We start from the raw sequence: 20,161 nt of genomic DNA, 5'->3' as shown, positions 1-20,161 counted from the left end.
GGTCCATGAATGGGAGACCAGATGCTGCTGGAAGTGGTGTTTTAGAGCCAGTAGGAGGCACTCTTTTCTCTGGTCTAAAAAAATATATTTCCCATTGCACCAGGGCAATGATTGGGGACATTGCCCTGTGTAGGGGGCCGTCTTTCGGGTGGGATGTTAACCGCGGTGTTCTGACTAAATTCCCAATCTGGCCCTCATACCATCATGGCCACCTAATCATCCCAAGCCTCCAGTTGGCTCATTCATCCCGCTTCCTCTCCCCTGTAACTATTCCCCAGGTCATTGCTGTAAATGAGAACGTGTTCTCAGTCAACTTACCTGGTAAAATGATTCCCGTACTAGTACAGGAATGTGGAAAGTATGCCATTATCATTCCAAGAGAGCTATTGTGCTTGTGGTGGGGGTTTAGGGAAGGATATGTGTGTGCTATGTTACTTTTATACAGTATTATAACTGTAAGGAACTTTTGGCATGGACTGAGGAGGAGACATTGTGAAACCGTTTTGATAGTCGGTAATGACCCTTGCTAAACATGTATGGTTTTCCCAGTTGCTGTAATCTCCTAGCTATTCATTTGATCTGTGTTCTAGATCTATTACAGGGCATGTCACTCAGGATCCCTTCTCTGTTGAGTTTCTCTGGCAGAAAGGGCAGGGTCTTGTCAAAGGGACTCATTGTGCAGGGCCCTTGTGCGCCATGCAAGCCCATGGTCCAATAGATAACCCTTGTTTGTTTCTGCGCAGGCCTGGATGAGGCAGATGTGAACCCGAACAATGGCTGCCCCTCTGAGAAGGCGGCAGCGGTGACTGACTCCACGGGCACTGAGGGGCCCAGCAGCTCCTGGAACGAGGCCAGCACAGCTGATGCGGACGATAGCGCCGTGCCACGCCCCCACCTGGTCCGCCTCTTCTCCCGAGATGCCCCGGGCCGCGAGGACAACACCTTCAAAGACCGCCCTTCTGAATCAGATGAGCTACAGACCATCCAAGAGCACAGCGGAACGGGATCAGAGTGTGGTTCAGAGGATCAGGATCTAGACTAAGTTTGTTTCTTTGCTCTCCTTTCTCTCTCTTAATACCCCCTTCGCTCTTACCGGAGAGACAGAACCCCACTTACAGAGATACTAGCTGCACTACCCAACCCAAACCACTGACATGGCAACTGCAAGCTCCTCTGGACTGTCTAGCCTGGGAAGGAAAAAGAAGGCCCCTGGCCTTATGGATCAAATTGGGAACTTCTTTGGAGGGGACAAGAAGAGGAAGAGCAAGGTGAGGAAAGGAGAGAGTTTGGTTTGTTTGAAAGATGCACCTCTAATGTACTATGGTTCATTTTTGTGTTCAGCCTTAAGTTGAGGGACTGATGTCTGATTTTGTGGTTTTGGCAGATTGTGAGCTGCAAGAATTTGTCACCAGTTTTTGCTCCGATTTTATGTCTTTAAAATAATACAAATCATGTGATCTACCAAAGTTTCAGACATTCGCCTGAAATGTGCTTATTTACGAATGAATGGCATTGAAAACTACATTTAGACACTGGATAACTGATTTGGGTGTGGTTTGAGATTGGTGTAGCGCAAAGAGGCTTTGACTTAAGTCTTTCAAATAATTGTTTTGTAATTGTTATTTTATCGTGGTACTGTCATTTAAAATTGTACATTTTATTTCAGTTAGAGCTTCAAAGCATCTGCGGTACATATATGGTCATAATTGTGGTACAGTACAAGTGAATGATTGAATTGTTCCATTTAAATGTGTGTTTGCTTTCATTCCAAATATACTGTATGCTTAACTCGTAAATATATCTAAAACTGGAGCCATTTTAAAGTTGTCTATCAGGTATTTTTAAGAGATAATAATGATTCTGCCATTTTCATGGGGAAATTGGAATACATGTCATAAATGTCAGCACCCTTAGATGTATTTTGGGAGAGACTGTTATGATCGTTAGGCTACCAATTTTCCTGATTTATGAGTCTTTAGTTGTTAGACATTTAAACTGTGGATAGTCCATGGTGGAGAACTATAACCTAAATGCCTTGCATGGACCTCCATCGGGTGCAGAGAGTGTCTTCGACTAGGATTCTCTCACTCCTTCTTTACAAAGACAACTCTAGACCATAATATTGTACATAATCCAACATAAATAATATAATATACCATAGAATAGGAAAAAACATTGATCTACGCTAATCCTTATCCTATATGGGTTTGTGTAGAATTCAATACGCTGCGTTGTGTAGTTGGAGAGCAGGTTCAGAAAATATATGTAATTTAGCAGACGCTTTCATCAAAAGCGAATTACAGTCATGCGTGCATACATTTTAAGTATGGGTCGTCCCGGGAATTGAACCCACTATCCTGGCGTAGCAAGCACCACCTGGACCCAGATGTGTGTGGATAACTTTTGCGGTACAGTGAGAATAATTGTGGCCACATTGCCTTTGTCTCGCTCTCTCTCTCTATCTCTCTGTGATGTGCTAATGCTAAATCCCAAAGCCTCTCCTTGAGCTGGTGACAAGGGATGTACTGTAGATATACATTGATTTAACAACCCAGTGCAGTGCATATTTCAGTCAGCTTGGCACTGTTTGTGTATCAGTTGTCAACTTTGGAAGCAGAAGAAGGTCTAACACAAAACGTACTGTATATTTCAACAGTTATGTGTTGAAGTTGGTACAGTGTATTGAAGAGAGAGTTCAAGTCCAACTCTGTTATTTTTCCCAGCTCTGTTTCAGTCCACTTTGGGGATTTGGAGTTAGTTCCTCATTGGTTCAGAGAGGAGAATGGTAGTTTCGGATGATGATCCAATAGGTTGCAGAATGTGGTCTGACAGTCAAGCCTTATAACAACTTCAGAGAAGACACAAATCTTATGACTTTTGCATATAATTAAATCCCAGCTCAAAAGTAATTTTAGTAGTATTTTTTTTCTTCTTCTTCAGTTGCAGAATGATTTGGTTGTGTGCATTGTAGATCCGATTCTTTCACATTTTAAACTACGTTGAAATGGACTGCTGAAACATATCTGTCACGAGTGAAAATGTCACTGTTTTTTGCCGGTCAAAATTGAATGAACCAAATTATTGTAAAAAGAGGCAGTGTTAGCTTTTTTTTTGTTTGAAAGTCATCGTCACCTCTGCTCTTTCAGGAAATCGTTTTCTACATCAGAGCAGTTAGTTTATGATTAAAAGAAACATGAAAAATATTTTTTTACCAAGGGGTTGCCTTCAGATTTGTGATAAGTGTTTGTATTTCAAATATATGATACCTAACTCTCTGTTGCCTCGAGCATAATTATTTTTTTCTGCACTGATCAAAATTTGAAAAGGGATAAAACAGGTTAAATATTTGTATTTATTCTTAAAAGTCCAATGTAGCTGTTTTTGATCTAATATCAAATCATTTCTGGGTAACAATAAAGTACCTTTACTGTGATTTGTTTTCATTTAAAATGGTAAAAAGAAACAAAAATTGCTTCTTAGCAAAGAGTAATTTCTCAAGCAAGAATTTTGTTAGGACTGTGTGGGAGTGGTTTGAGTGGGGAGGAGAACTAGCCGTTATTGGCAGAGGTTTGGAACTCTCTTTCTTATTGGTCTATTAACTAATTGACCGACTGGTAATCCCACCAAAACAGGCTTAAATTTCAGGCTGTCATTTCAAACAGCTTTTAAACTAAAAGGGAATTGTCATAATTTTCATCCTTTCACAGTATTATTCCAAACTCATAGTGTGGAAATATACACTGAGTGTACAAAACATTAGGAACACGTCCTTTGGGGGGTGGACTATTCTTGATACACACGGGAAGCTGTTGAGCGTGAAAAACCCAGCAGCGTTGCAGTTCCTGACATACTCAAACTGGTGTGCCTAGGCACCTACTTCCATATCCCGTTCAAATGCACTTCAATCTGTCTTGTCCATTCACCCTCTGAATGGCACACGTACTACAATCCACGTCTCAAGGCTTTAAAATCCTTCTTTAACCTGTCTCCTCCCCTTCAAGTGACATAAATAAGCGGTCATAGCTCTCAGCTGGATTCACCTGGTCAATATATGTGATGGAAAGAGCAGGTGTTCCTAATGTTTTGTACACTCCGTGTATATTAAACACAGGGACATCACATTTTTGACTGCACTGGGAATTACATTTTATAAAAAATAAGTTTATAACAAAACATAAAATAGTTATGATGTTTTCAATGCATATTTTCCATAGAAACTCAGCATTAGTGGCCTTGTCCATTACAGTGTTGAGAGAATGCCATGTTGAGCACTGTATCAAAAGTTGCTGTATACTCTTGAGCATGTTTTGAGTCATACATTTATAGTTGCTTTCAACTGGTATGGGAACCTCATTCATTATCTCCAGCACAAAACCAGTCTACATATGTAAAAACAGTGTGTTTCTATGATCTGTGGTAAAAAAAAAAATAAGACGATAGGTCCTAAAAATATACAATGCTTCTCATGGTCACAGGGTAGGATAATAAAAAAAAAATTTTTTTTTAAAGTGATTATCGAAACCTGTCACTGCGAATCTCATGCTGTTTGAAAATCACTGTTTTTAAGATGCTTGTCATTGGGTAGAACTTATTGACTTTATATTTGTTTCTAAACATCGTTGAAATGAGCGGTTTTCACATATGTAGACACTGGTAGTGTGCTGGAGATAATGAAAATTAAGTTGAAAAGTGGTAGAATTGCCCTTTAACTCTTTTACTGCAGTGGCTAAATCAGGGTCACAGTGTTTCTTGGTAGTCTTAAACAAATCTTCTTTGACACAAAAGTATACACCTCACATGGTTATGGTCTTAAAAAAAAAAAAAAGAAGACATCTGTTCCACGTCAGATATAGAGTTGAAATGTATTACATTTTGTGTTTGCGTCCCAATATGACCTTTTATATACATCACCGAAGACTGAAATATAATACAACTTTTTGACAAAGAAACACCAGATTTTGCCCCGTAATTTTAGGTATTATTAATTATGAAAATATGGGTAACATTCCACCAATGAGGCCACTACTGTAGGTCCTTTGACTGCAGGAAAGGGCTACTGTTACTGATCGATATGAACGTTCACTATTGAGCCATTGATCCTTTTACAAACTGGAATTTGCTCTTTCTGTTGTATGTTCTTGTCTTAGTTTCACCTCTATTTTTTTCATCTTTTCATTAGTTGATTCTGGTTTGAAACTAGTTCATGGGAATCTGCATGGTGATGTCATATTTCTATAACATTTTTTTTAAAGATATCACCAAAAACAAGGACAAAACTGGTTTAACCTCAGGAACTGAAGCCAATTTGTTACCTGTCAAAGCTGATTGATAATCCATATTATTCAAAAAGGGGAAGACCTTATTAGACTTAATTGATGGATAAATGAGTGTCTATGTGCAGTCACCATGGAACTGAACCACATGACTGCAAAATAAGCTCATTTAAATATGGGGTCTATTCGGTAGCTTTGTGAGATCTAGCAGTTTATGATTCACAACCCAAAAAGTTTTGCACTCGTCCTTGGCCTGAGTACCAATCTGTTTGTGCCATCATGCCAAACATGTCAAAAAATGTTTGCGTGGCATGAAAGCAGAATAGTCGCCAACGTGCAAAACCTGGCCATCTGGAACTCTAGGCAGACTAAAGCAAATGTTAAAGGTATTTTAAAGAGTTCAAATAGTATTTGAACCCAGGTTTTCCTTTACCCTGCCAGGAACTGTTTGTGTGTGTGTGTGGGAGTCTGTTTGATCCCAGGGTGGATCCATGGATCCTATTCGCTGATCCCCTTTTTAATGCTTTGAGATATCCAACCGATGCTTGTGTTTCCTGTGAATTGTAATGACCAACATCTGTTCCTAACCTGATCCTGTTCTGAGCTTTTGGATAAATGGCATGATTAAACTCTCTTAACAACACCCACCCCTGAGCAGCGTGCTTTTTTTTCGCCTTTTGTATTGTTGTTTTTATTATGTACTGTCACTTTTAATAACCCTCCTCTGACGCAACAGGTGCGGTCACACCACAGAATGTTTGGAACGAAAACATAACTGGACACGATCACACTGATTTGAGCGTAGTGGTTATTGCTGATTTTCACATTGTATTATCTCAATCAGTGACGTTGGCTGTTCCGTTTCGATCCAGTCTAGCTTAAGGAGAAACCTCTCATGCTGGGCTGTGGTGGTCTGTGTGAGGAATAGCCAATGGAGAATCTGGCCCAGTTGAAGAGGGAATGGAATGTACATCATCAAACTATTCCCAATTGATTTGTCCTTTTACTTCTTGGGTGGATAAGGCTACACTCTGCAGTAATGGCATACTTGTCTAGATGAGGCTGGGAGAAGTGTTGTGTAGACTTAATGGAATTATGAGGCTTACTCTTAGCTCAGCTTTTATTAAGCAGCTTAAGGCCTTGTAAAATAATTGTTGTCATGCCAAACAGTCTGGCCTCACCTCAATCTCCATATCTGATCATTCTGTCATTGATGGGCACAGTGAGAAGTTAATCATGTTGGGCGTGACAATGACCGTATGATTTGGCAAGACAGCATTAACAAATCTGGGACCAGGTTTATTTGCTGAATTTGTCTTTTGGAAATTCATCTTTAGTACTGTCTGCCTTATCACTTTTATTCAACTGAAAATTATATTTCAGTCACATTTTGTATTTAATGCTTTTTAAAAAAAAACAGTACCCTGGTTTTGGATGGTAAAGAACCAGTTTAACTATGGTTTAGTAGATTGCAGTCCACAACTTTGTCTTATTGTTGTCAGTGTGAGGGAATGACCTTGAGCTCCACTGCTTTCTAATATGACACTTTGTTGTAAACGGTCAACCCCCTGACGTAGTTGTCCAATTCCTGCTAGCTTCTCCTAAATAGTTGGCGAAGTTGCAGCACAGAGACAACTGAAGAGGTCACCTGGCAGAGGGAGGGGGGGGGGGGGAATGTTCTCCTCTCTCTGATGTTTGAAGAGTATGAGAGATAAGTGTGTGTTCCTGGCACGGAAGCGCATTGTTATTTACCCACAATTCAGATTTGACAAAGTGGCTCGTTCCACAGCGGAAAAGAAAAACAATAAAAATGCACCACACTGTCATCCAACTTTCAGAAAGCTACAAAGCCCGTTTCATTCTCGACGTGCATGATTGGATTTACATAACAGTGGACGTCCGCTCATCATTTCGAAACTCGGCTAGCTGCTAGCCTGGCAGCCCAGCCGGCGTAGAGAAAGTTCGGTAACACTTCATTTGACACTTCGTTTCACCTCTGACATAGAGGCTGTTATCCAGGGGTGTTAGGGCAGTACAGTCATAACGCAAAACGTTACCTCTATCATGACAACTGTCATACGTTATAACTGCAGTCATGAATGGATTTGACTCCAGATTACACCTTCGTGTTAATGTCATAGTGACGTGTCAAATGAAGTGTAACCAAACGTTTCCTGCAGTGAAGAACAAGGTCACCTAAACCCAGGTAGAGAGAGTATTCAGGACTCATAGGACACCTTCTCCCTGAGGATTTAATTACTGTTAAACCTCTCCTCAGAGGTGCAGGAGGTCAAACTTGGACAGATGCTGACTCCTTAAAAAATGGACCACGGTCAATAATTTATTCTGTAATAAATTAATTGCACTAATGTATTATTTATGAAGGAGCAGGAGGATATGAGGGCCACATAGTGATCACTACATCCTATCCTATTGAGACAGTGTGTGAGTCATTGTGGACACACACAAATCACAAACCGCCCACGGTCAAATGAATAGATCTCACCCACAATAGGTGAAACATCCATTCGCCATACGTTACAATTATTCATATACAGTGCATGCTCCTTCTCAATCCATCACAGCTTTACATTTGACTTGGGCCCTGATTGATCACGAAGATCAATGTCCGTCAGTGTCATAACAGACAACTCGGCGATTGATTAGTAAGACTCACCGGGTGCAGATCCACTAGCCTCTGACTGACTCCTTCTTTGGAGTGAAATCCACTTTTAACAGTTGGTAGTCTCAGGAGGACAGACTTTTAAAAAAAGTACTACACAATAATCCCCCGCTTGGCTCTATCCTGAAAGGACCCTCCTTGCATCAGAATCCTTTGAACACTCTTGTGTTGGAAAATGAAAACCGATACTGACAACATCCGATGCAAGAGGATTCAGTAAAGGACATGTGAAGTTCATAGCTGGATATTGTGATCCTTCTTTACAAATAAATCAAACGGATTCTAAATTCAGAATTTCATCTTTCAATGTCTCTCTCGCTCTAACTTCTCTCCCTCCACTTTCTGACTCTACTTTCTCTTCCTAATTCTCTCAGGCTGCTCAAACTCTGGAACTGTACTTAATGGGAACATAAGTGGAACTTCTGATGTGTGTAGTACCTAACTTTGATGGGAATATGTGACCTCAAGTCAATGATCAAAATAAATAAATACTAATCAACTGCGGACAGGGTTCTGCAATGGCAATCAGTAATGAACCCCTAGTGTTACATCCCAAATAACACCCTATTCCCTATATAGTACACTACTTTTGATGGGCCTTGGTCAAAAGTAGTGCACTATATAGGGAATAGGGTGCCATTTGGGACGCATCCCAAGTTGTCTCCATTTTGGAGACAGAGCTGCTGGAACACATAATGAATAACCGTTGAGTCATCCCGTCGCACCTGTCAGGCAGATCAGTTCGTCACAACAACCACAAGTGGTGAGATGAATTCACCTGTACCAGCTCCAGCACAAACCCAATGAGCATTTTTTTTTTGGTTGAAAATAACTTATTTTCCACGTCTTTTCAACATCTTTTGCTCATCGGGAACAAACTGACAAACCAACAACCATGCTACCTGGCTATTCTACTGAGCATCTTCTGTATTCATAAATGTGTTGGATATTATCATCCACTTCCAATAGTTTGATAGATTCTAAATTCCCTCTGGTCCTCTGGTTTAGATACCTATTTATTGGAGAGGATAATGCTCCTAAGAACAAACACATTTTTAATGCTAATGTGTTTCTTTCTTGAGGTCATTGCCTGCTTGAGTCTGCATCTATCCATCCAACTATCCATCCATATATGGGCAGAGAAGACAGTGAATGAAATGCAATTGGAAGCGCTAATGAGTGTATTATATTGTGAACGATGTACAGGGGTGTTTGCCCTCTCATTTTGGTAAAGTTCTTTCATAGGGATAATCGCAGTGATTCAGTGAGAGCCTCAGCCTCTCCAGTCTCTTCACTCACTGACATGAATGGGGGCATAAAGGTCCCTCGCTCTCACTCCACAAAATACCACAGAGAGAGAGGCACTCATTTGGATGAAATGGGTTTCGCTATATAAAGGATGTTATTCACAAACATACCCCTAAATAGCCGACTGGGAATAATCAGGGTTATTATTGAGAAAATGACAATGAATCACTGCAGATTCACACCATTTTAATTAAGGTCCCAGTTGTGTGCGTCTGGAAAGTACATGTTAGAGCCTATTGTGAGAGAGGGGGGGGGGGGGGTGGGTATGGGGGCTATTTATTCAAGTTCAGGAGAATGAGACATAGAGCTAATTTTGCATTCATCCCTATCCAATCCTCTAAAGGTTTATTTGTCTGAAGTACTTCATTGTATTGATCTCTACTTAACATCCCCTTCAACAGCATTTAGTGTTGATATTTATCACACTTTGCAAAGATCCAAAACATTTCTTACTGACTTGATTAATTAATGAATAATTCCTTCATCCCGTTAGTTTTTAATCACTTGTTTTCAGTTTGAATAAGTTTTGGATGGGCGTTATCTGTGTACGCCTACGTGAGTCTGCTCTGAATGACTCGGAGAGCTTGTCTCAGGTCCTCTGTGATGTAAGAGCTCCCCAGGTAGTCCATCCATCCAGCTGAAGAAGAAGCCGTTCTACAGCCCCAGAAAATGTGCTCCAGCATCCCTGGTGTTTGGCAATATGCCACCAGCTGTTTCCAATGCTAACACCTTTCAGGAGCTCGAGAGTAGAGCCAGAGTACAGCCTGGTCTGGTTCAGGGAGCACATTTTCATGTTAGGTTGTGTTGGGCTATATGTATTCCTGCTGTGCCTTTATAATGTTCTTCCATCCCTTCCTCCTTTCCTTCTTCATCCCTCCCTCCTTTCCTTCTTCCATCCCTCCCTCCGTTCCTTCTTCCATCCCTCCCTCTGTTCCTTCTTCCATCCCTCCCTCCTTTCCTTCTTCCATCCCTCCCTCTGTTCCTTCTTCCATCCCTTCCTCCTTTCCTTCTTCCATCCCTCCCTCTGTTCCTTCTTCCATCCCTCCCTCCGTTCCTTCTTCCATCCCTCCCTCCTTTCCTTCTTCATCCCTTCCTCCTTTCCTTCTTCCATCCCTCCCTCTGTTCCTTCTTCCATCCCTCCCTCCTTTCCTTCTTCCATCCCTCCCTCCTTTCCTTCTTCATCCCTTCCTCCTTTCCTTCTTCCATCCCTCCCTCTGTTCCTTCTTCCATCCCTCCCTCCTTTCCTTCTTCCATCCCTCCCTCCCTCTCCTTCTTCCATCCCTGCCTCTGTTCCTTCTTCCATCCCTCCCTCTGTTCCTTCTTCCATCCCTCCCTCTGTTCCTTCTTCCATCCCTCCCTCCCTCTCCTTCTTCCATCCCTCCCTCTGTTCCTTCTTCCATCCATCCCTCCTTTCCTTCTTCCAATCCATCCCTCCCTCCTTTCCTTCTTCCAATCCATCCCTCCATTTCCTCCAGGGTTCCTTCCGTGGCCTGTCCTCCTCTCCTGCCAGACCTGCCAAGGCAGCCCCTAAGGGTGGGGAGAACGCTGTTGTACGCCTCTTCAGAACGATCGTGAGTCACCCCATTTGCATAGTTTGCCTACTACTGTTGATGTTTGACTTGTTGATATGAGGGCGGCAGGTAGTCTACCAGTTAAGAGCAGGTACCCTAGTGGTATAAATAACTTTAGGCCAGTAAACGAAAGGTCACTGGTTCGAATCCCTGAGCCAACTAGGTGACACATCTGTTGATGTGCCCTTGAGCAAGGAACTTAACCCTAATTGATCCTGTAAGTCGCTCTGGATAAGAGTGTCTGCTAAATGACTAAAATGTAATTGTATTTCTAAAGGTCTGTGTCACTCTCTTCCCTCAGGTGTCCCCTGCCCCTCCTAAGTCTAGGGTGAGTCCCATTTACCTTACTCTTTGTCAATATTGTCCAATTGAGGAGTTGAAGGTTGTTTTAGTCTTTGGATGTGATTGTGTATTTGGCTTTGTTAACATGTGATGTCACTGAATGCCATGCACTGTATGTCACTGAATCTGTGCTCTCTGATGATGCGAGCGTCTGCCTTACTCTGCTATGCTCTACCCTGGATGTGGACTCATCTCTTCTTGCTGCACTGCCTTTGCTTCGAGTAAGACCAGAGTGTTTAACTTTCCTCCCCTCACCCATGTGTCTCACCCCTGTCTGTTCCCTGTCTCTGTCTCTTACATGTCCTTGTCCAGTGGACGGCAATGACTGCGAAACTAGGCCTGGTACGTGGTTAAACGCTACAGCTAAAGAAAACTAAGAGAGAAATCCCAGGCCGTTCCTTAAACAGTATATTCTGTAGCCATTTTAAGGCTTGAGAGCTTGTTCTAATCCAAGCGTACATGCATAACGCTCTCATCAGTTTTTCTCTTTTATTAAATAATGTTTTGAGTGGTTTTGTTTGGCTAGCTCTCCGCCTCCGGCTCAATTAAATATCCAGTTCTTTACCTGCTGAAGTCGTTTGTCCCTTTCGGTATGATAACCAGCAACTTAATCCTGCTTTTTCTTATTCGCCCTGCTGAATTGTAAGTCTTGTCCTCTTCTCTTGACCTGTGTGTGTGTGTGTGCACATGCGTTTGTGTCTTTGTGTGTGTCTCTGTGTGTGTATGTGCCAGTGGTGGCTGCTGATGGGAGGACGGCTCATTGTAATGCCTGGAATGGATTCAATGGAATTGTATCAACTGCATGGAAACCACGTTTGATACCATTCCATTGACTCCATTACAGCTATTATTATGAGCCGTCCTCCCCTCAGAAGCCTCCACTGGAGTGTGTGTGTGTGTGTGTGTGTGTGTGTGTGTGTGTGTGTGTGTGTGTGTGTGTGTGTGTGTGTGTGTGTGTGTGTGTGTGTGTGTGTGTGTGTGTGTGTGTGTGTGTGTGTGTGTGTGTGTGTGTGTGTGTGTGTGTGTGTGATGAGTCACACATAACAGCTAACACTTTGTGGGGGTAAAATAACAGTGATAAGGGATGAGACCTTTAAAGCTCTTCTCTGAGGTAAGGGATCTTTAAATAACACTTTGAGGTGTTCCTCCCCACCTTTAATTCATCCTGATGCATGTTTATTGTGAACAGTTCTCAGTCTAATCCCCCTTTTGAGAGTCAGAGCAGCCACAGCTCAGCTGTTAAAGAGATTGAATTTTCAAACGTTTGACTTAGAAAGTGAAACACTTCCACTTTGATTCAGACTGATTTGCTTCAATGCCACCGCAAAGGGGCCACTTTTTGATCTCGGCCGGTTCAATACTGCATGTAAAATGTCACTCCGCGGTGAGAGTCACTGACTCAATAGCCATCTCTTCTATAACCTCGTCACCTGCTGGCTTTCAATTGAGCTCGGGGACGAGGCTATCGCTTCTGTTGTTATCATGCAACATGATATTATCAGAAAACCTTGTTTTGTACTAAACGGCGGTGCAATACCCACGTAAGATATGTACATATGCTGTCGCTTTTTAGCCATTAGGAAATCATTTAGATGAACAAACACAGAGATGCAAAAGCACACACTGGGCCACCATGCTAGGTGACAACAACAATGTCTCCCGGTGTCTCACCTCACCCCTGCTCTCTTCCAGGGCTCTCAGAAGTCAACAGGATCCGCTAAGGCAAAGAAGGCCGGTGCAGGAGACAGCGGAACCCTGTCCAAGATCTTCAAAATGGTAAACTAAAAAAACGAAACCCATTTTTAAGTGACAAAAACGCTCTAATCTGCCTGTGACATTAACATAAAAAGGGAATATCTCATTCTATATTCCCCTGTGTATGTTATTGAAACTAATTCCAGAATGTGCGCTTGATTAAACAGATGGGATCTCACTTTTCTTTTTTATTCCTCCCTTCTGGCTCTCTCTTCTTCTTTCACCTCAGTGATGATACCCAGCACTCAGTGAGTAACGGATGAGTCATGAGCGGCAATATATATTTACTCTTACTTGCTATGGATTTATTCAACGCTGATAGGCTAAGGTGACACCTTCCATTGCCTATCATACCACCAGCAGAATAACTGCAACTTGAGACAGCCTCTAGACAGTGATCATTACAGTGTCTGGCTGATGCTACAGGCTGCATGCATTAAAGAGTGCAGTTCGGTGTCAAAGGTAGTGCTATTTTTTGGCTTGATACGGACATGTAGCGCCTAACATAATTGGCTGCTTACTCGCAGACAGTGACCTTGCACCTGAGGGCCTACACCTGGCTGTGAAATGAATGGATTAGAAACAAGCTTTCGGGATAGTCGTCCCGCTTACTCTTAATGGCTGTTCTGGGAGCTGTGCTAACTGCAAAGGAATATGCTTAGCAATTACAGCTGTGGCATGTGGTAGCTTTGCTCACTTTGCCGACGGCTTACGCGACTGCAAACGCACCATAAGGTAAGCCAAGCTATTATGGAAGCAGTGCCGTTCATTCTTTCTACAACTAGGACATTGCACTTTTCATTACATTGACCATCTGGTTCATTTATGCGTGTACCAAGTACACTGTATACGATACTGGGATGTATTACTACACAGGCAGACTTATACAAGAGGTTTTTCTCGGACACAGTAGGGCACACACAAAGGCAAGGCAGACACACTTATATGCACTTGAGTGAACATTTCCTGACTTTTCAAGGGGCAGCATAGTACCCCGATGTGTTCATCTCAAACAGATGAACAGAGAGTATACCCTCCGTATGAGATTTGAGGTATTTTTGCTACAATCAGCAGCATCCACTATTGACAGACTCTCCCTGTTTATTCCAGGCCACGTTTCTTCCTCTGCTTCCGCTGTAACGCGACAGGCTCTGAACTGGAGCACATCCTTAAGCAGTGCATTCACTTACTGTAATAAGCTGTCAGCAACAGCTGACACGCTCCCTAACAGTAGAGAGGGAACATGCCCATTGTTGAGCAATGGCACGCTGCCTGTCTCTCTCCTTCTCTCTCTATCTCAGTCTCTACCTGTCTTTGTCTCTTTTTGTCCATCTTCTGTCTCTACTGTGTCTCTCTCGGCCTCTCTCTTTTGGTCTCTGCCTCTCTTTCTCTCTGTCTCCGCCTCTGCCTGTCTCTCTGCTTCTCGTACGCTCTCCGCTTATCTTTCTCACCTCTCACTCTGCCAATAGACTCACGTTCTCCTGTGAGTATTGACTCGGAGAGCTCCTGCATTCTGAGAGGCTGTTTGTCTCTCCTTGCGTTATCCATGGCATGGTGAATGCTAATCTCTAGGACATGCTCTGGAGGCAGTTTTAATTATCCCGTCTGGCCCAAGCTTCAGATAGTTATTTTAATTAGGTAGAATAGGCACAGGGAGCTTATGTTACCGTAGGTACAGTCAGCGCACTCACAGTGGGTGTGTTGATTAGCAAGGCAACAAAGCACAGTCATCTTCAGCATACGCCTACTTTTAAAAATGTTTCGAGTGTCTGTATATATTCACATGCTCCCTGCATGGTGTGTTTGCTAGCTGGACTATGTGGCATTACGATAACTAAAAGATGACGAAGAGGATCAAAATCTACAAATGTGTGGGTAAATAGTACGCCAATCTTCTCTTCTTCGTTTCCCCACAATCTCTTTGCCTAATTGGCGTTAAGCTAAAGCCACCATCTCTAGCGCTTCTGATTCCTCTATCTTGAATCGTTATCTGGGGATGGACTTTTATTTGAAATGTTTTCATTTGTTTGGTGTTTTCCATTCTCCAGTTCTGTTACTGCTTTCTAATTAGTCTGTTTCGAACCGATAATGATTTTAAGCTCAAATTGCTGTAAGAATGGCTCAGAGCTTGGCCCGTTTCCTCCCATCTCCTTTTGTTTTAGGAGATTTAAAGGCTTTGTACGTTATGGATTATATTCATTCCAATAGTTCTCCGTAAAGAATTGTCTCATTTGTATAATCTTTGTTCCGTGCCAATCCTCCCCTCTTTCTCCTACTTTTATATCACCACGAGGAAAATGCACAATCTATTCTTAGGGAATGAGCTTGGTGCAACACGTCATTGATCAGTTTTGGCAACAACATGCAAATTTGAACTGGGAGATGTTTCTTTTTAGGGCATAGCCGAGAATTCACAAAAGGAACAATTCTGATAATACCTAGAACTCACCCACTTATTCTAACCAAACAATAGTACACAATGCTCAAGGCCACATAGACTGTACGACAATATACAGCTGGACATTTGTGTCCTAATTAGCAGGTCCCTTTAGTGAGCATCGTTAGCGAATGCCAAAAACAGTCAATTTCCTGATTATGTTTCGTCTCTCTCTCTCTTGCAGGGCGCAAGCCGGACTGGGTCTCTACCCAAAAAATGAGGTCCCCTTTCAAGAGCACAAAAGCACATGTCAAGAAAAGGGACGCAAGTGGGGGAAAACAAAGAAGATCAAAGAACAGATCTTTGTCGACTCACACACCTCTCCCTGCTTTTCTAACACTTTCATTTTATAACTCAAATGCCTCCCCCCACCGCACCCGGCTGGTAGATATAGCGACACAATCTGTGCCCCCCACCCCCGCCCCTGCTCCTCCCTCCCGCCTCTCCTGTGCAACCATCTTGGATGTGAACTGTTGCTGAAGTCATCCGGACCCCCTCTTACAGCCTAAAGGACCCCTGTCATAGCTTTACAGTACCTGTCTTCATTTCTATTTCTCTGTCTGTCTGTATAGAGTCGTTTAACAAGGCTGGCTAACTGGACCAGACCTGGCTGAAGTAGCTTAGGTCCAATTGACCTGGCCCTGACCGCTTGTGGTTGTGAAAGTGTGACCAGGTCTGGTTCTGGTTCAGAAACGAGTGATTCTCTGTCTTGTCATGCTTGTCTTTGTAGTTCCCCCCAAAAACCCCACACCCTCTCCCATTTCTGTACACCCTGACATGAATTCATAGCTAAGCATTGTCTTACTCAGCTTGCATGGGTTGGCCAGTTGGTCATGTGTTTGTATGTCTACCCTCCTGTATCATTCGTGTAAGTGTCCTGTCTTAAGTGTTGCTGTCTTTCCGTGTTTTTACATTAGGGTCTATGGCCGGCTGTGATCCTCGGTGGTAAAATGACACCGAGCTACTGAAAGTTGTTAACCTACTAAAAGTCTCTGTCTGTAGTATCCACTGAATTGTAGAAGTCAATGGATGATATCATTTCTAATGTTGTTTTGATTTCCAGTACACGTAGATTGATTAAGACACTAACGGGTATGGTATTGGGAGTTTCCCCATCCAGATATATAACTGAGATTCGTCTGAAGTGCACTGTTTTGACCGTTGAGAAGCAGACACCGACTGCTCTGAAACTAAGCTCACGCTGGACCTACTACACGCATGGCAATGTCCAACGGGAGGACAGATTCAGACCCTTTCCCCCCAATTAGTGTAGTCTAGATTCTGTGGTCTTCTCTGTCTTAGGCATCTCTTGCTTTATATATCTCTATCGAAGCGCTGCACAAAATATGAATACAAAACAGCTAGCTAAGCAATGCCATTTCTGACTGCCAAAAACAATGTGCTGTGTTTACTCTTGTGTGGATATTAAAAGACCAACACTGTCATAAAGGTGCTCGTTATTTAACCGTGTAAAAAGCATAAACGTTATTAAAAAAAAAGATGAAGATCGAGGACGGGGAGTTTGTTGACCAAGGCACGAGCGACGAGTTGCATAAACTGCTTATTACTGCCACTGTACTGTCCAATACCCCCACACCAGTGTCTTTCCTCCATGTGTTTTAAAACAGACGTTTGTAATCTGTAGCATACCCTGCCTGCCCCCGTCTCCCCTCCCCCATGTCTTAATGTGTGCTCACGTTTTTTGTATGGGTCCTGTGAATGAATGTAAATGAAACTCTTGAGACCGTCATTGTTGAATCTGTAATAAAAAGATGTACGACCAGCCACTTAATAACTAGACAAAAATAAATAAAGGAATTAAAAATGATAAACCCGTTATGTGTCTCTGGTTGTGTTGTTCGATAGAAGTTTAAAAAGTAGTGTACACACATGCAGTAACTTGCAGATGTAGGGAACAAGAAGTGACGAAACATTCAACACTGTACCGGTATCCATCTTTGTTAAGGTCGGGTCATTGTGTCGTTTGAAGCAGACTCATGACAGAGCTGTATCTCACTCCTGGTTCCAAGAGTAATTGTGTTTGCTCAATAATTGATTAATCAAGGAAAGGAATTGAATAATGCCTCAATGTCAGGGAAGCGACGTTTCAATTTACAGAAGTTGAAAGTAGTCATGCTTTTTCCATATGGTGTGAAAGTTTAATAACTCTGGGACTAATGAAAGACAGAGGGACAAAAATGGGTTTTCATGTGTTAAACATTTTCCTTTTTCTAGATACAATGTTTTGATGCAGAGACATACTGAGATCTTCACGTATTACAGAAAATCAAACATAGGTGAAATGCAATCAACTTCACACAAATTACTTCTAAAACAATTGGCACACATTAAATCTGTAAAAAAATGTATGGTTTTATTAATTAAATACTTTTCAACATTACAAAATACATTCCTGACAAAAAAACAAAAACGCTTATAGTCTGTAAACTGGTTCAGCAATTGACAAAAAATGAATTCTTGTTCACAACCAATTTGATAAGGAATCCAAAAATATATGCAATCTTTCATACACTATTTACATTGCAAAATAAAATATCAGATTACAAAATGGCTGTGCATAAGTTTACAACTAAATTACAATTTCATGCAACACATTGTGAATGTGGAGAGTCAACCCCTGAAGCCCTCATACAGCAGCCAATAAACAGTGGTATCACAGGTCATCATCATTGTCAAAATTACAGGCATAACATTTAAGAGAGGGATCAAATCCGCACCAAACCAAGGTTTAAATACTATTCAAAATCATTATGCTTGATCGAGCTTGCCAGGCACAATGAAACCTATTGAGTAGTCATTTCCAAGATTGCATTATGCAAACCCACCCATCTGGCACTCCAGGCAGACTAAAGCGAATCATTTCAAAGTGTATTTGAACCCAGGTCTGATCCATATGACCCTTAGCACTTTATAGTCTCACCATTCAAGGCTACCTTCAACTTTATGGCAACAAAAAAATTCATCAAAAACAAAACCTTTAGCTTGCCTTTTAGAAAAGGGTACAGCAAAAATAATGTGATTTAAAAAAAAAAAATGTATTTTTCTGGTAAACTGCACTCCAATGTGTGTGCCTGTTAAAGCACAGCTCAATTGTCAAACAGTTAATAGTCGGCCTGTTTGCAGTTTGTGGAGCAGCCCCAGGAGCACGGGAGAGATGGAGCTCCCCGTCTAGAAACAACCCCTGCACCCAGCCCGTTATACGCTAGTGTACATCTGAAATGATTGGATAGGAATAAGCAATAAGGCTAACGTTTCATCCAGCCTTTCAGCGGGCAAGGTGGAGTTCTCACACTATTTGCTTATACCTAGTCCAATCCGTAATAGGTCATATGAAGCAGTTTGTGACTGACTACTGCTGACGTAAAAAAGGGCTTTAAAAAAGACATTATATTGATTGACTTATGGACTGCGGTTCTACAGGGGTGCCTAGGGAGGGTAGGATCTAGGATGCTGTTTGTGGATGGGGCTTGTGAGTGGTTATACTACTCTACAGGGAAGACATGAACCAGTACCGCAGGACTGACAGTGCAGCCATGCAGATCTATAGTGTTTGCTCCTCTTATTGGCAAACAGAGTAAACAACAGTCTAGGAACAAACCGCCGGTAGCCTACCTCAGCTTGCTACAGCCTCGACCGGTGAACTGTACTGGGGAGGTCAGCGTCTGATTACTAAACGGCTTATTGACTAAAACGTCTCATAAGGGACTCGTACTAATGAGATTCAGAGCGCAGGCTGATTCAGCAATTTAGTCAAATGGAAGGACCAGTTCTCGGCCTTTAAAGGGACAATCCGCAGTTCAAACAATAACAAAAGAGGGCACCCCGCCACTGATTTGGTAAATAGCTGAGGGATGGGGCTGGAAAAATGTAACCACTCTCAAATTCATGAGACAGAGCTATGGATGCCAGGACTGAACAACCATGATATCAAAAGGATAGTTTTAACCATGTTGAGACTATAAAAGGTTTGTTTACAATTGCTTTTTTTTTTTTTTTTTACAAAAAAAAGAGGAACAAGCTGAACTAGGCTCATGAGGCATTTTTAAGTTATAGTCTTCAATAATCAATGGGTATATATCATGAATTTAAAGGTTCAAAAATGGATGTAGCAATCACAGATTGCCCATTTAATGCATATCTGAGGACAAGAGAAACAGGCAGGAATAGCTGCTGCTAAGACCCAATGTGTGTAGGTACAGCCGCACACGCTTTCTGTTTTCAGTATTTGATTGGCAACATCACCGTGGGTATGCTTTAGAAAAAGTGTAGAACCATCCAACTCAATTAAAAAGCTTTTGGTGGTGGGGGGGGGGTTGATCTGAGTGCTATGTTTTTCCACGCCTACTTAGTGGTAAAATCAGTGCTTTGTATCATCAGTGCACAGACTCCTAGTAAAGAGTCTATTGCTGGGATGAACCGGGATGGGAAATTCAATTCTGAGTTGGGATCTAAGGGAAGACGTTGGGAATGCCACAGTGCCAGTCTCCAGAAGACTCCTGGACAACCTCTTCCATGTCATTCAGCTCGGGAGGGATATCCACTTCCGTCTCTGTCCCCTGCTCCAAAGTCATCTCCTGGGTCCGATCGGTACCTGTGTACAAGAGAAAGACGGAGAGACAGACAGAGACAAAGACACACAGAAAGAGAGAAGGAGAGAGAGTAAGAAAGAGAAGAGAATGAAAGAGAGAGAGAGAGGACAGAGTGAGAGGGACAAAGTTACTCATGAACGTTGCTGTTAGACTGGAGAGTGTCAAGGAAGTTTCAGAGTTTA

General features: G+C 42.2%; 3 protein-coding genes across 9 annotated transcripts in view; 2 read left to right on the top strand and 1 right to left on the bottom strand.

Annotated features, from left to right (window-relative positions):
- LOC129857765 (myelin basic protein-like) overlaps positions 1–1,048 on the top strand; it is a 48,457-nt gene extending 47,409 nt beyond the window's left edge. The window contains exon 4 of the mRNA XM_055926309.1: positions 744–1,048. Within this exon, the coding sequence (XP_055782284.1) occupies positions 744–1,042 (299 nt within the window). The 3' untranslated portion in view covers positions 1,043–1,048. The remainder of the gene's footprint in view (positions 1–743) is intronic.
- Positions 1,048–17,201, top strand: LOC129857766 (myelin basic protein-like). 7 transcript variants are annotated; one of them, XM_055926315.1, is made up of 7 exons: positions 1,048–1,268; positions 10,740–10,835; positions 11,137–11,163; positions 11,490–11,519; positions 12,879–12,953; positions 13,162–13,180; positions 15,554–17,201. In XM_055926315.1, exons 1-6 carry the CDS (start codon positions 1,155–1,157, stop codon positions 13,162–13,164), a joined length of 345 nt encoding a protein of 114 aa, XP_055782290.1. In that variant the 5' UTR covers positions 1,048–1,154; the 3' UTR covers positions 13,165–13,180; positions 15,554–17,201. The 7 variants fall into 7 exon arrangements, with proteins under 7 accessions (XP_055782290.1, XP_055782288.1, XP_055782291.1 ...); XM_055926313.1 differs by having other exon boundaries at positions 1,155–1,268; positions 12,870–12,953; XM_055926316.1 differs by lacking the exon at positions 11,490–11,519 and having other exon boundaries at positions 1,155–1,268.
- Positions 17,202–17,717: 516 nt separating this feature from the next.
- The window catches only part of LOC129857764 (zinc finger protein 236-like), a 96,782-nt gene continuing 94,338 nt past the window's right edge, over positions 17,718–20,161 (bottom strand). Inside the window, exon 32 of the mRNA XM_055926308.1 lies at positions 17,718–19,981. Within this exon, the coding sequence (XP_055782283.1) occupies positions 19,839–19,981 (143 nt within the window). The 3' untranslated portion in view covers positions 17,718–19,838. The remainder of the gene's footprint in view (positions 19,982–20,161) is intronic.

This window comes from Salvelinus fontinalis, chromosome 6, assembly GCF_029448725.1.
Source record: "Salvelinus fontinalis isolate EN_2023a chromosome 6, ASM2944872v1, whole genome shotgun sequence".
NCBI lineage: Eukaryota > Metazoa > Chordata > Actinopteri > Salmoniformes > Salmonidae > Salvelinus > Salvelinus fontinalis.
This window is presented reverse-complemented; position numbering and strand designations above follow the sequence as displayed.

What these genes read in the sequence shown, in the direction of transcription:
- LOC129857766 (XM_055926310.1), top strand. Translation starts at nt 1,155, where the DNA reads ATGGCAACTGCAAGCTCCTCTGGACTGTCTAGCCTGGGAAGGAAAAAG. An exon ending in ACAAGAAGAGGAAGAGCAAG is followed by an intron (nt 1,269 to 10,739) that starts GTGAGGAAAGGA and finishes CATTTCCTCCAG; the next exon opens with GGTTCCTTCCGTGGCCTGTC. An exon ending in TGTCCAAGATCTTCAAAATG is followed by an intron (nt 12,954 to 15,553) that starts GTAAACTAAAAA and finishes TCTCTCTTGCAG; the next exon opens with GGCGCAAGCCGGACTGGGTC.